Source organism: Spinacia oleracea, chromosome 6 (assembly GCF_020520425.1).
Source record: "Spinacia oleracea cultivar Varoflay chromosome 6, BTI_SOV_V1, whole genome shotgun sequence".
Classification (NCBI taxonomy): domain Eukaryota; kingdom Viridiplantae; phylum Streptophyta; class Magnoliopsida; order Caryophyllales; family Amaranthaceae; genus Spinacia; species Spinacia oleracea.
The window spans coordinates 30,764,945-30,780,367 of record NC_079492.1 but is presented as its reverse complement, the minus strand read 5'-3'; the positions used below and the strand labels follow the sequence as shown (position 1 = coordinate 30,780,367).

The 15,423-nt window shown below is 33.6% G+C and overlaps 1 protein-coding gene across 1 annotated transcript; it reads left to right on the top strand.

Moving 5' to 3' along the window:
* Positions 1-13,715: 13,715 nt before the first annotated feature.
* LOC110780296 (ethylene-responsive transcription factor 4-like) lies at positions 13,716-15,047 on the top strand. The gene has a single exon (XM_021984717.2). The coding sequence runs from the start codon at positions 13,803-13,805 to the stop codon at positions 14,634-14,636; it is 834 nt and encodes a 277-aa protein (XP_021840409.1). The 5' UTR covers positions 13,716-13,802; the 3' UTR covers positions 14,637-15,047.
* Positions 15,048-15,423: the final 376 nt, after the last annotated feature.

Genomic DNA, 15,423 nt, shown 5'->3' with positions numbered 1-15,423 from the left:
GCCCACCTCCATCCTGGCACCCGCTAAGACCCACAAAAGGGCAATGAAACTTCTCCACGGAAGCCGCCATATCAAAGTACTTCAACCAAAAAGTAACACCAACGTACCCACTACCAACCACAACGATCACTCGCCGGAAAATCGAACAACAACTGCCGAGCCAAGCTAACCAAAACTACCAAAGCTGACGGTCACACCCAACACCAACACCGACGAAGTTGAACTTGTACACCCACAAACCACCAAAACAGAACCACCAAAGCTGAACTACCAAAGCTGAACTCGTACACCCACAAACCACCAAACTGAAACACCAAACTGAACTCACCAAACACCAACCTGACCTCACACAACGCTCCAAAACAACCCACAAAAACAACGAATCACCAAACTGAAATACCAAACTGAACTCACGAAACACCAACCTGAACCCACGAATTGAAACTGAACCCAGTAGCGTCGAACCAGCCTGAAAACAAACCCCAGCCGTCGTACCGAAGAAAACGGCCCTGATCAATCACCAAAACGAACTCACGAATGGCCGGACAAACGAACTCACACAACCTGATCGAAACACCGCCGAAAACTGCTGAATTGAAAAACCAACACCCAAATCGCCGGAAACTGGTCGTATCACCAAACTGGAACCCGAAATGTCGTCCTAGACCACCGGAAAATGCCTGAGATACCGTCCTAGTCCACCGGAAAAAGCCGTCGACACTTGAGACAGCCAAAAGGTTCCTGTCGACACCTGAATAACCGCCAGCAAAACCCACCTAGAACCGCCTGGAACCCGCATGATTGTCGTCGCCTGACCCCTGGCCGCCGTCACCTGACACTGGAAAGCCGACGCCGTCGCCGGAGCCCCTTGGATAAACAACGGGAACGTACCCTAAAGGCACATGATTATCGTGCCCTAATCGCCTAACAGAGAGGTTTTTTTTCTTTTTTTTTTTATTATTATTATTATTATTATTATTTTATTATTATTATTATTATTGGTATATGTTTATATCATTGTTATTATATTTAATATTTTATTACTATTTTATTGCTTTTATAAAAAATAATGTTGTTGTCGGTGCAATTAAAATCTATTATTTAAGGCATAAAATAACATTAACAAAACATTCAAATGGATCATGTCCAAATTAAAACCATTAAGTCCAGATCAGAAACGATATGATCAGGTCATGTCCATATCAGAACTGGTTTTATAGATCAGAACCATTATATATCCAGACTAGAACTGATAGGATCAGATAATATCAGGATCATAACTGATCTGTATAGATCATGTCCAGATCATGTTCAAATCTGCAAAGATCTCGTCTACATTAGAACCGATCCTTACAGAACCAATATGTTCAGATCAAAACCGATTTGTACAAATCATGTCCAGATCAGAATCGATATGTCCGAATTATAACTAGTCTAGATATCGACTATGTACAGATTACGTTCAGATCAGAATTGATCTGCAAAGATCATGTCCAGATCAGAACTAGTCTGTACAGATCATGACCAGATCAGAAATGATCTGTACAGATCATGTCCAAATCAGAACTTATCTATACAGATCATGTCTAGATCAGAACTGAACTGTACATATCATGTCCAGATCAAAACTAATCTGTACATATCATGTCCAGATCAAAACTAATCTGTACAGATCATATCCAGATCAAAACTGATCTGTTCAGATCATGTCTAGATCAGAACTGAACTGTACATATCATGTCCAGATCAGAACTGATCTGTACAGATCATTTCCAAATCATGTCTAGATCATAACTGAACTGTACATATCATGTCCAGATCAGAACTAATCTGTACAGATCATGTCCAGATTAGAACTGATCTGTATAAATCATTCTAGATCAAAACCGATCTGTACATATCATATCCAGATCAGAAGTTATATGTCTACATCATAACTGATCTCTCTAGATCATGTATAGGTCTATCTATTATAAGGAATAGTTAAATCATGAGCAAAGTCAAGTAAATAATAACAATATTATAAATTTGTGTAACATTTATTTTACACGTAAGTCGTTTAATATTAATAAATGTAGATTTTTGTTTAAACTTAATTCAAAAGAATCAAATCAAATCAGATCAGATCATACCAGGCCAAATTAGATCAGATCAGATCAGAAAAAATAAGTTTAGATCAGATCAGATCAGACCTGATCAGATCAGATCAGATCAGATCAGGAGAAATAAGGTGAACTAAACAGGACCTAAATCTGTTCATTTCATTCAGTTTACACTGATCACAAGTAAAGTTCAGTTTATTAGCTTAAATATAGTTCAACAAAGTCCAAATTAACCAAATTAAGCTCAAAGAACACATCAAGTCATTGCATGGAATCTATTAACCATATGCATGAGATTCATGACATGATCTTTTGTTTTTCTTTAATAGGTTCAACTACTAAATAAATGAATTTAGACAAAATAAGTTAAACCAAAACATACTCCAATATTAAACCGGCAAATGACGTTTAATAATTGTACTTAATATTATTTTGCCCTTAAAAGAAATGGAAGAGTGCACATAGGTTCCTCCAGAATTCCACACATGGGAGACAATTGTAAGACAATTGAAATTGGATATGACAAGGAAGTTCAACGGATATCACAAGGAAGTTCAAGCTTACTCAACCGGCAAGCCAAAGCAATAAGGCAATATGTCAATGTGTCAATGTGTGTTAGATTCGATCATATGGAAACTTAGTATGAATTTTCATGATGCATAAATTGTTTGATTATGTGCAAAGCACCTTCACATAATACATTTGAGACGGATAATAATTAATTAATTAATTAATTAAAACTAATTGCATTGCTAATGTTTGTGGGACAAGACAAACCGGCATTATGCTTTGTGTCTTGTTGTGTGGAGGAGGAGGATGCCTCTAAGACTACACACCCCAATTTTCACGTTCATAATATTTGGATCTTTGATTCTAATCAAACTAATCATTAACCAAAAAATGCATGAGATCTAATGCATTATTATTGAGTTCTAACTTGCTATTAGCATAATAATGGAAATTAAGCTTTCCTTTTACTATTGCCAACAAATATTAGACAGTGTTATAGATTACGTATGGAGTATGATCTTAAGTAGACATGTTACAACTTATTTCTCATGCATGCATGTTTCTCACACATATGTTTAAAAAAATACATTTTAATCTCACGAATATGTTATGGCGTACTTCATACAAAAGTATATGTTGGGGGTGTTTGGTTAGGAGAGGTTTGAGGGAAAAAGAACTTTTGAGGTGAATTAGTGGTTTGACTTTTTCAAAAAGCTAATTGGGAGTGTTTGGTTAGGAGATGTTTGGAAGCGAGTTTTGGGTGAAAAAACTAATTCTCAAAAAGCTCAACATAGGAGCTATTGCAATTAGATGTTTGAGAAAGTGAATGTAAAATTACTATTTTGTCCTAATATTGCCTAAAATTACAACACTTAGCATTCTACATTATTTCCTTTACCCCATTTACTACTCGTTACTTGTTGTAATAAAATTTATATTAATACATTGAAGTACTTAATTAAATCTATTGCAATCATGCTTGTAATATCATTACTAACCTTTCTCTATTCGCATATTAATAATTTATGTATTTAAAATTTTAAATTAAGAATAATTTTTTAAAAGTTTTTAAAAGGGAACATAAATTTGTTATATTTATTCCATGCTTATTTAAAAAATAAAGAGAAGATAATTAACATAATAAACTATTGTCTAATCTTATAAGAAATAAAGTATCCAACAACAAAGTATCCTTAATGGTCATTTCGCATATTAAACCGCTAACAGCTAACAACTAATTTACCAAACACTTTTACACAAACAGCTAATCCAACTAGCTAGTCAACCCAACTAATACAAACAGCTAATAACTAGTCAAATCAGCTAACAACTAACAACTAACAACTAACAGCTCCTAACCTAACAGGGTAGTCTTTTTATGACGAGCTTTATTGAAAATCATATAATTGTCTTTCTTTAATGGAAAATTTGGTAATATTAATCCAACCTTTGACCGATTTTCTTTTATTAAGTCCACCTACGACATATTTTTTAATAATCCCACCTTTATTACCCAACAACTTTTATTGGGCCCAACAGGTCATAAAACTGTTGTAAGCGGCATTATTTCTCTACATGGCAGTACTCTCTCTCGATATATTCAGTCATCATCATCAATTCATCACCATCTCGTTGACTTTTTCACCGATTACCGGCCACTTAAGCCCAATAAAAGTCGTCGGGTAGTAAAGGTGGGATTATTAAAAAATATGTCGTAGGTGGGATTAATAAAAGAAAATCGGCCAAAGGTTGGATTAATATTACCAAATTTTCCTTCTTTAATAGTACTATGTAATAACAACTAAAGGTATGATAATAACTACTGCATAACATTTAGAAAACTAATATTGATGACAAATTTTTAATACGCTTTTTTTTGACAAATAGAACTACAAACGGAGGAAAACACAATGAAAAAACAACCTAAAATAAAAATCTAAGATAAAGGCTCAGACGAGTCCTCGCGTTATGAGCCAAAGAGTGAGCAGCGAAAACCTCAGAACGGGATACCTTCGAGATCAAACAAGAGTTGAACCTTCGAATTACGGAAAGGATATCCTGAAAGAGCCACAAAACCATCACTCGAGGCGCGTTATGTTAAAAGCACAATTTCTATTCTGCTCTTAACATAACGATGATTCCTACAAACGACCAATATTTATGTAATGTACTAAATATTCATATTGAGTATCACTGTTTTATAAGCCAATTGTTTAGGAGCTTGGTGTCTAAGTAAATTGTCTATTTTTTTTTTACATTATCTAAATAATATTCCCTCTGTTCTTAAATTAAGTATATATTTTGATAGAATTTACGGTAATTAAGAAAACTAAAACGTGATTAAGAAAAACAATGCTTGTGAGTGTGGTTTTTTGGAAAAAAAATGATTAAGTAGATAATTGTTTATTGATGAAGTACAAATAAAAGTGTATTTTGACAATGAAAAAGTAGGAAAAATGTAGAATTTGTAAGAAAAAATAATCATGCTTTATGGAAAAGTGGGAAAAATTATCTCCAAAAATAGAAGGCAAATTTGTCAAAAATGACCTTTTTATAACTCAAATTTTGCGAGAAAGGACCTAAGGGAAGTTTTCGGCATTGACTGAGTTTTTTCGGCCATTGACTTGCACGTGAGCAGGACGTGTGACTTAAGTTGGCTAAAGAAACTGATTTTCCCGAGTCCTGGATTTTCAAACTTGATTTTATTTCGATTTTTTTTCAACTTTAGGTTTTAAAGCTTAGAATTTTGGAGGAAAATTGGGTGTGGTTAGCAAAATAAAGCCACACGTGCTTCTCACGTGCAAGTTAATGGCCGGAAAAGCTCAGTCAATGCCGGAAACTTACTTTTTGTTGTCTTTGGCAAAAAGCAAATTACATTAAGGTGTGATTTCACAAAAAAAAAACAAATTATATAAGATCATTTCTCGCAAAAAAAATTGCATTAAGATGTGATTTCACAAAAAAAATTATATAAGGTCTTTTCTCGCAAAATTTGAGTTATAAAAGGTCATTTTTAACAAATTTGCCAAAATAGAAACAAGACACTTACTCCGTATTTATTTAAGAGATACACTTGGTCGGGTACGGGTATTAAGAAAAAGAATTGAATGAAATAAAGTAATAAAACAAGTGGGGTTGAGTAGATATTTTAATAAGTAAAATAAGTGGGGACCATGTCATTTTAGGGGATGGAGTGTGGGGTGGGGTGTAAATAGATTATTTAATTAGATGGTGTGGTTGATAAGTTACCAAAAATAGCAAGTGTATCTCTTAAGTAAATACGGCCGGAAAAGGCAAGTGTATCTCTTAAATAAATACAGAGGGAGTATTAGGAAATGTACGTAGTACTCCGTATGTAATTTTAGAATATGATGATTGATACTATCCAAAATAAAAGGATTTAATAACATATTCAATAACAAAAGTTATTAAGAGCAAAACAAAAAAGGTTGGTATAGAGACAACCAATAAAGGACAAGACGACAAATAATGTAGACGACATTCAATCTCAAATCTTAGGTATCACCAAATTAAAACTTTACCAACTAAGCTAGTCGGTGTCAATAATTAAGAGCAAATTTAAGATTCACATAAAACATTATACGCCCGTAAACGTACATACTTGGTATAAAATTAGTTAAATTATCAGTTGATTATTAAAAAAATTTTGAAGAAAAAAAATTTCACGACGCACGTAATATTGTTGAACTTGTTAAACTTTATGAAGAAAAGAAGTTTCATCCGTCATCCTTCTATCACTTGACTTGTTAAATCAGTCAGGTAAAAAAACGAAACGGTAAAAATCCCAAAAAGCACCCTGCAACCCACCACAAAATTAGACACGTGAAGTCCACGCAAGAAAAGGAGAAAGTGGCCGCAAATAATATGTCGGAAAAAATTGATACGGTTGTCCGTATTGAGAGAAAACAACTCGTTTGCGGCCGAAACCATAAAAATAAAAAAGAATTAATTTATTTTCCTTTTAAAAAAGATAAAATAAAAAGTTCCACTAAAGAAGACTATACACGTATGTACGTTACATAGGGCAGAATGACTCGGTCAATGGAGCGGTTCAAAAGGTCGGAGCAAAGCAGGCCCCATCCGCCTATCAAATCACATCAAAGTCGATCCATCTCACGCGGACTTCTCTCTTTCCTCCCTTTTTAATTTTGCCGACAACTTCTCCCACCGCTCCCCTCCTCTTTACTCTACTCTTGCTCCCACCTCCTGTTTCTCTTTTCCATTTCAATCCTTGACCATGTTAATTGCTTCGTTTCTTCAAAATGGTTTTTCAAATGGCTGAAATTCTCAACTCTTTTACTCTCTTTTTACTACTCCCTTCGAAGTCTGAACCTAAATGTTATTCTCGTTTGTCATTTTACGCGGTTATTAAGGGAAAAAAACATTATAAGATTAACTATTATTAATGTAGTTTTATGGGAAATTGTTGTTTTTTTATTTCATTTTCCCAAGAAAACAAAATAGTTGAATCAATAGAATTTAAGGAATAAAAATGTCAACTCATTAATCCATCCAAACTTAAACCAACCAATGAGACTACAAGGGTTTTTTATTGATAAACCAATAGAATTACAAAGTTAAAATTACAAGGAAGAGATTAAAAAGGAAATAAAAGAAATGGGAAGATTATTTTGGGACACTAGAAAAAGAACCGGGAATAACATTTAGATTCGGAGAAGTACTATTTTGGTGGTCTGCATTGCCATAATTAATTGTCTTTCACAATTAAAGTTATTTTTCGCTTTTTAACAATAATCAATTCTTTGAGGTATTTTGGCTAAGAGTTACCTTGAAATAGCTCTCCATGAAAAGCTACTCAAGAGCCACAATGCTGGCCAATAGATAGTTCTTATTGGAAGACTACTTGAAGAGCTATTTGGAAAGACACTCCAGAATTCTCAATGTATATGTTCTTACATTCCTAAACATTTTGTGTATTCTAATGTTAAAGCGAAGTTTCAACTACTTCTAAAGTCACGTTATTCTGCGTTTTCGTTGGTTGAATTGAACTGAAATAAATTAAATTAAACTGAATGGATATTAATGGAACTGAACAAGACTTGATAAGTTGATAGAAATAAAGTCCAAAAAAACAAGGTCTAATTAACGCACCTACAAAATTGGATGGTCGACGGGAGGGATGAGGTCTTGTCGAACCATTCATCTTAGGCCCCATCCTTAATTTCTTATGAGTTTTATTTAGCTGAATTGAAGTAAATTTAATGTAGTTGAACTAATTGACCTGAAATAAAAGTCCAAAAAGAAGAACAAGGCCTTATTCCAAGGGGAAAAAAACATACGTAATTCTATTTTAAAGTAAGGGTAAATTGTATTTTAACACCTACAAAAATTGACAAATTGTCTTCTAACACCTAAAAAACCGAAATTAGTTTTTACCACCTAAAAAAATTGTTTTTTAACCCCTCTTAACGGATTGATGGACGGAAACATTATGTGAGATCCCTTTTTGACGCAAATCAAACATAAAATATACCAATAAAACAACTTGATTTTCGTTTGACAATCAGAAAAATAATTATGCATCTATCAATTTGACAAATATTAGCAAATTATGTGAATTATGAGATTACGTGGGAGAAAAGAAGGAAATAAGAAATATAGTCGTTGAAATGAGGTGCGCATAACGTTTATGTTCATCTTACCGTTAAAAGATGGTAAAAAATAATTTATACTCCATATTTTATTTTTATGTGATAAAATACAATTTTTAACTTTTTAAAAGGAAATACAATTTATCAATTTTTTAGGTGGTAAAAGTTAATTTTTCCTTAAAGTAATGACCACGAATGTAGTTTGTAGAGTACTAGCAATGAATTGCCACGTTAACTAATGAAAATTGAAGTTGTAAATAAGGTCGTGCATAAGCGTTTTTAGACTTATTTCATAAAACAAAGTTACATTAAATAATTACGGAGAAAAGAAGTTTGATCTTGATCAAACTTAAATTCGTTGGTTCGGTAGTGTAAATATATGCGCACGTATCTACTTTATTTATTTCAGCACTTACAAAATATGAAAATGTTATTTCATAAGATTTGTTATTTTGCAAAATATTTGAAAACAATTAAAGAAACATACGAGTACTCCACATGAAGATTTTAATTATCACATTCGATTGCGACAACAACATATTTTTTTGGACTAATGTATCATGTCATTCACATTTATTTATTAAATTGACTAGAAAATTAAACTTATTTTTTGGAGTAATGTATCAATGTCATTTACATTATAATTTATTCAGTTGACTAGACAATACTCCATAATTTATTCAATTGACTAAATAATTACACTTGCTTTGGAGTAATGTATCTGTATCATTCACTCATTCATGCAATTGACTAGGTAATTAAACTCACATAGTTCATTTCTTACGGAGTATGTTATATAATAGAAATTTGAGGACGTACGCGAAAGTTTTAATGGACCTCAATTATATGACAATTGTATTTTTATCATTGATTACATTAATAAGAATTGTACAACAATATTTGCGAGAGCCCATCACCCTCACTTATATATTTGGTAGAACTCTTGTTTCTACCCCTCAATCATATGTTTTGTGGGAGCTCTCTTGATTTGCTCACCTCTCAACTTATGCATACAACATATTTATAGACATTATTTTAGCTAGATTTTTCTACACACATTACTACTAGATTTTTATATAGTACATTCTAGATTTAGATTTTTCTAGATTAACATTTTAACATCATACACTGATACACTCATGCCCCGAAGAGGCGACAATAACAATCTTGTATGGAAATCTCGCTTTAGCGTACGTTTTGACAACAATTAAAAGAATGTACTCCATATGAAGGTTTTATTTACGGATATTTCATGAAATGCCCTCGAGTTTTTCCATAATTCACCAAACGCCCATCAAGTTTCAATAATTCATAAAATACCCCTCACAATTCGTACAAATACCCAATATACCCTTACTAATAACGGACCGTTAGTCTGCCGTTAGCCAAGTTTTCAATTCACCCAAATGCCCCTATTCTGAAACTTATTTCACCAAATGCTCCTATTGTGAAACTTTTTTCACCAAATGCCCCAAACTTAAATATAGCTATTTTGATGTTTCAGCGACTAGTTTTTGTGTTTGAAAGGTAGTTGTTGGTCACGGTCGACTATAAAAGCCCCTTTGCTGAATGGTTCTTGTAAGTTAGATGTTATTTTGATTTGCTTTGCTAATTTCATAAGATTTTTGTCATGAGTTTTCTTTCAAAATCATCATCCACACCCAATGAGTCCACATATATATTAGAGTACCTACCAAATTTTGTTATTGTGGTAGGAAATTTGTCATTCGAAGCTCTAATACAACACTCAATCCACAAAGGTTGTACTACAAGTGTGATCCTTGAAACAATATGAGATGGTGAAAGGGAGTAGTTGAGCAAAAAAACAAGGGGCAACAACACGAAGGACAATGCGGGGGAAGCTTAGACGAATGAGAAAGTATTGAAAACAGGCGAAACAGTAAGATGCAAGAAGAATTGAAGCAAATGAAGAAGAAGCTAAAACAACAACAAAAAGTAGTCAAAGTTGTAATACAAATGGGGATATTGATGTTTGTAATTTTACTGTTTGTAATCACGAAGTAAACACAAGTAATGAGAAACAAATTCACATTTCATAAATAATTGATGTTGCATAATCTGCACAAAATACCAAAGTGGGAAGCATTTCTGTTTTTAGCTTCACTTACAAAACATCTTTGCACCAACTACATTTAATGTTATTTTACCAATGATGTCTTGGCCTACTGGTTAAGACTGAGGGCCTGTGTACGATAGGTCTCAGGTTCGAATCCCCCGCCCCCATTTGTAATTTATATTGCCCTTGTGGCTCATTCGCATCAAAAAAAAACATTTAATGTTATTTTCTACTCAACGAATATGTGCAAGATCAAAACAGATGTGCAAAAAACTACCCCAAAAAGCATTAGCAGCTATCCAGAAGAGCTTGTGGAACACCACTTCAACCTCCATTCCTACCACAATAACAAAATTTGTTAGGTACCCTAATATATGTGGAATGATTGGGTGTGGAAGATGATTTTGAAAGAAAACTCATGACACAAATCTTATGAAATTAGCAAAGTAAAGTAAAATAACATCTAAAATACAAGAACCATTCAGCAAAGGGATTTTTATAGCCAACCATGACCAAGAACCACTTTTGAAACACAAAAACTAGCCGTCTGAACATCTGAATAGCTATATTTAAATTTGGAGAATTTGGTGAAATAAGTTTCCTAATAGGGGCATTTGGTGAAATAAGTTTCAGAATAGGGGCATTTGGGTGAATTGGAAACTTGGCTAACGGCGGACTAACGGCCCGTTATTAATAAGGGTATGTTGGGTATTTGTACGAATTGTGAGGGGTATTTTATGAATTATTGAAACTTGATGGGCGTTTGGTAAATTATGGCAAAACTCGAGGGCATTTCATGAAATTTCCGTTTTATTTATGACATTCAATTAAGAAAATAACATATTTTTTGGAGTGATATATCAGTGTCATTCACATTTATTCAATTGACTAGAAAATTAAACTAATTTTTTGGATTAATATCAATATCATTCACATCTATTCAATTGACTAGATAAATAAACTTATCTTTTGGAGTAATATAACGGTATCATTCACTCATTCAAGTAAGAGCATCAATTGTAGTGGTAACTCTTATTTCCCCTCTTAGTATCTCACCTCATCCACCTCATCATCACTCTTAATAAGAGTTAGCTACCAAAAAATACAAGAAATACACTAAAATCTTGTAAGAGCATCAATTGTAGTGGTAACTATTATACATAACTCTAAGATAACTTTATCTTATTTTTTGTTTTATTTTTTACTAAAATGCCATAAGGAAAATATAATACCAATCAGTAATCCACCTTACCCTCTCTTAATTTCTAAGAGCTACCTCTTATTTAAAGGATGTCACAATCAACTTCTAAATAAGAGGAGGTTGTTTTTTCGCATATCAGATATGTGTGGAAATACACATATCAGCTAAAAGACAAATAGTTAAAAGACAAAATAGGAAGTACCATTCTGTAAAAAAAAGTACCATTCTGTAAAAAAAAAGTACCATTCTGTAAAAAATAGTACCATTCTGTAAAAAAAAGTACCATTTTTGTTTTAAAAAGTACCATTTAATTTATTTTTTGTCCTTTTTCCTATTTTGTCGTTTGCTATGATATGTATTTGCAAGCACATATCTGATATCCGAAAATACTTCCTCAAATAAGAGTGGGATAAGAGTCACCCCAATTTTGTTAAGAGCTAAAAATTTCTATCTCCTTAAGAGTGGGTTAAGAGCATCAATACTAAGGCCAACTCTTATATGCCCACTCTTAATCTCTCTCCTTATCCACATCACCATCATCTCTTATTAAGAGTTATCTACCAACAAACCCAAGAAATAAGCTACTCTCTCCATCTCTTTTTGTTTTTTATGTTTGTTATTTTTCACGCGTTTTAATGATTAATTAATTTGCATCGAGATTCCTCAATTTTTTTTTATTTAAACAAGATAAATTACGTTTATTTATAATGTTTCATTTTTATCAAAATACAGATATTGGAAAATGAGAAAAATTTAATGTCCCATGGAAAAGTGTGAGAAATTAAATGACCAAATGAATTAAATTGGTTAAAATAATAATTGGACACAAATTTTGATAGAATACTAAGTCGTTTATGTGATAATATAAAAAGAAATGCAAAAAACATTTTGAAATATCCAAAAAGGAAAACGTAAAGAACAACAAGAGACGGAGGGAGTAACTCTTATATACTACTACCTCCGTTTTAGAAAGTTATTTACGCTTTGGAAAATGTGTCCAAAGTATGAGAAACTTTGACCGAAAATTCTCACTATTATAGACGGAGTACATCAAAATGTTACATGTAAGATTTTGTTAGATTAGTATCGTTATTTATTTTGGGAATGTCAACTTTTTATAATTTTTTCACATATGAAATAGAATATATTTATTAGTAGTTAAATATTGCATTGAAGCCCGTGCAAATAGTAACTGTAAAGAACTTTATGAAACAGAGGTAGTAACTCTTAAATACTTTTTTACATGTTTATCTTTTTTTTTGTTCTAGAAAAATAGCAAAAAAGTATGCATAAATATACAATTCACCCCACTCTTATTTTTAAGAGTTACCTTTTATTTAGAGATGTCTTAATCAAACTCTAAATAAGAGGAGCTAAGAATTAGCTTTTATTTATTAAGAGTTGCCTCTTATATTTTGTCTTTCTTAAGAGGGGCTAAGAGCTCCTTATAATTGATGCTCTAAGAGTCCCTTAGTATTGATGCTCTAATTGACTATATAATTAAACTGAAAATAGTTAATCTCTTACTCCGTATGCTATATGTAAGTACAAGACGGTAATATAACCTTATGTGGCCGATTTTGACCAAACTTTTAAAACAGTACCAAATTTGCTAGATTGTTAAAGAAAAAGACTAATAATAGACACAGTTAATTCTCTGTTACTTCTCCATAAGTTATGGACTAATTGCCTAAACTTGGTATGGGGTAAATTTGGAAGAAAAAGGGGAGGCAGTAAATACAAAGCGGCGCATGCGGTAAGTTAATAAAATTACCAAAAATCTCGAGTAGGACAATAAAATACACGGTGAATAAAAGAGCCCGTGCAGATAAGAAATTAGAAAAAAAAAATTAGAAATTCTTACAGCACGCAACATAGTTCGCTCAAATGATGCACAATTTCAGCAGACCACCTCACAACACTACCAGACCAAAAGAATCTCCCTTGAGTCTCAACGGCTGTGATTTTATTTCCTTAATCCCAATTTATTAATCTTAATTAAGCGCAGTTATAGCCGATTGACGGGTTTTAAGAAACAGCCCCCATTGCCACGTAACCATCTTTTTATAGTTTTTGAGGCTATTTTCGTCATTTTATATCTACATGGGCGGCTAAACCAAATATCAGTCAAATCCCTTGCTGACTGTGCCGCACTCCTCCTCCTATAAAACTACCCCTTTCTTCCCTTACCCATTCTCATCATCCATTCACCATCTCTTTTTGTCTCACTTTCTCTCTCCTCTCTAAAACAACCACATTTTTCTCTCTCCTTTTTGTTTATGGCTCCCAAGGTTAACGGCGTTGGTGGTGGCGTTGGAGTTAAGGTGAACGCGGTTAACGGTGGGGTTAATGTTAAAGAAACGCATTTCAGAGGTGTAAGGAAGAGACCGTGGGGGAGGTACGCGGCGGAGATTCGTGACCCGACGAAGAAAAGCCGTGTTTGGCTTGGCACGTTTGATACGGCTGAGGAAGCCGCACGTGCTTATGATGATGCTGCACGCGCCTTTCGCGGTGCTAAGGCTAAGACCAATTTCCCACTTCCGTCTGAAATACAGATTAACGCACCCCTCAACCACCACCACCACCACCACTTCAACCACAACCAGAACACCAATTTGAGTTGCAATAATAATAACAATAACCACAGTCCTAGTCAGAGTAGCACCGTGGAATCCTCCAGCCATGAGAAGCCGTCTTCTATCCCGGCTCCGACTACGGCGGTCATGGTCGATTCTCTTCCCTTAGATCTTAACCTTGCCGGAAACTTTGCCGGCGCTGCGGCAGTTGGAGTTAGATTTCCATTCCAACAAGTCCGCGTTGCTCAAGCACCGGCGGTTGGTTTTCCGGCGCAGATGAACCAGTTTTTCTACTTTGACGCCGTTGCGCGTCAAAATCAACATCACCACCACCACCTTCAACAACCGCAGTACATCAATAACCAACAGATAAGGTTTCACCAAATGGTGGCGAGTGAACTCCACGCGCCTCCGACATGCGGTGTTCAGAGCGATTCCGACTCGTCCTCCGTCGTCGATTTCAACCAGGATCTTAACAGTGCTCCTAGAGGTCTCGAGATCGATCTTAACCATCCTCCACCGTCTGATTTAGCTTGATCCTTCCAATTTTTTGCACCTCTTTAATTAGCGGTGTTTTTTCAGGATCTTCGCTAGAAATTATGACGACGATAAATGAGGAAAAAGAAAAAAATTATAAAAAAAAAGAAAGTTTTTGTTTTTTGAATTTCCTCGGTATTATTTTTTTAGGGAAAAGAAAAAATGAGGGTGGATCCATGGAGCTCCGATTTGGATCACCGAATTTTCTGTTTTTATTTTTTGTATAGATTTTAATTAGATTAGCTTAATTAAGTATATCACTTAAATTTTTTGCGACAGAGATTAGAGAAAAGAAAGTCATGTATCTTTGAATTTCAATTCTCTGTTGTTTGATGAAAAGAAAAAGAGTTGTATTTTGGTAAATTTGAATCAAAAAATCAGATATAAATTGGAATATAATATTCGAAATAATATTGATTGAAATGAATATTTTGATTAATTATCTTTATTAGATTAAAATAATATTAGCGGTATGTGAACGGATAAGATGATGGGTGCACGAGTTTTGGGTCGTTTTGTCTTTTATTAATCGGTACGTAAAAAAGAAAGAGAATAATTGATGGAGTAATGTGAGACGACTGAATTGGTGAGTTTCAATGTGCTAGACTGTCTGACATCTGGCATGGCAGTAGTATTATATTTGGGACTATCTATCCAGTATCCATCTGCATGCTTTGAATCCATATTTGAATAATTTGGTTAGTACTCCAGCACAATCAATTACGAGTAATTTTAGGTTTTATTTTTTGTAGTCTAATGAGAATATACGGTTAAATTTTTTAAAAAA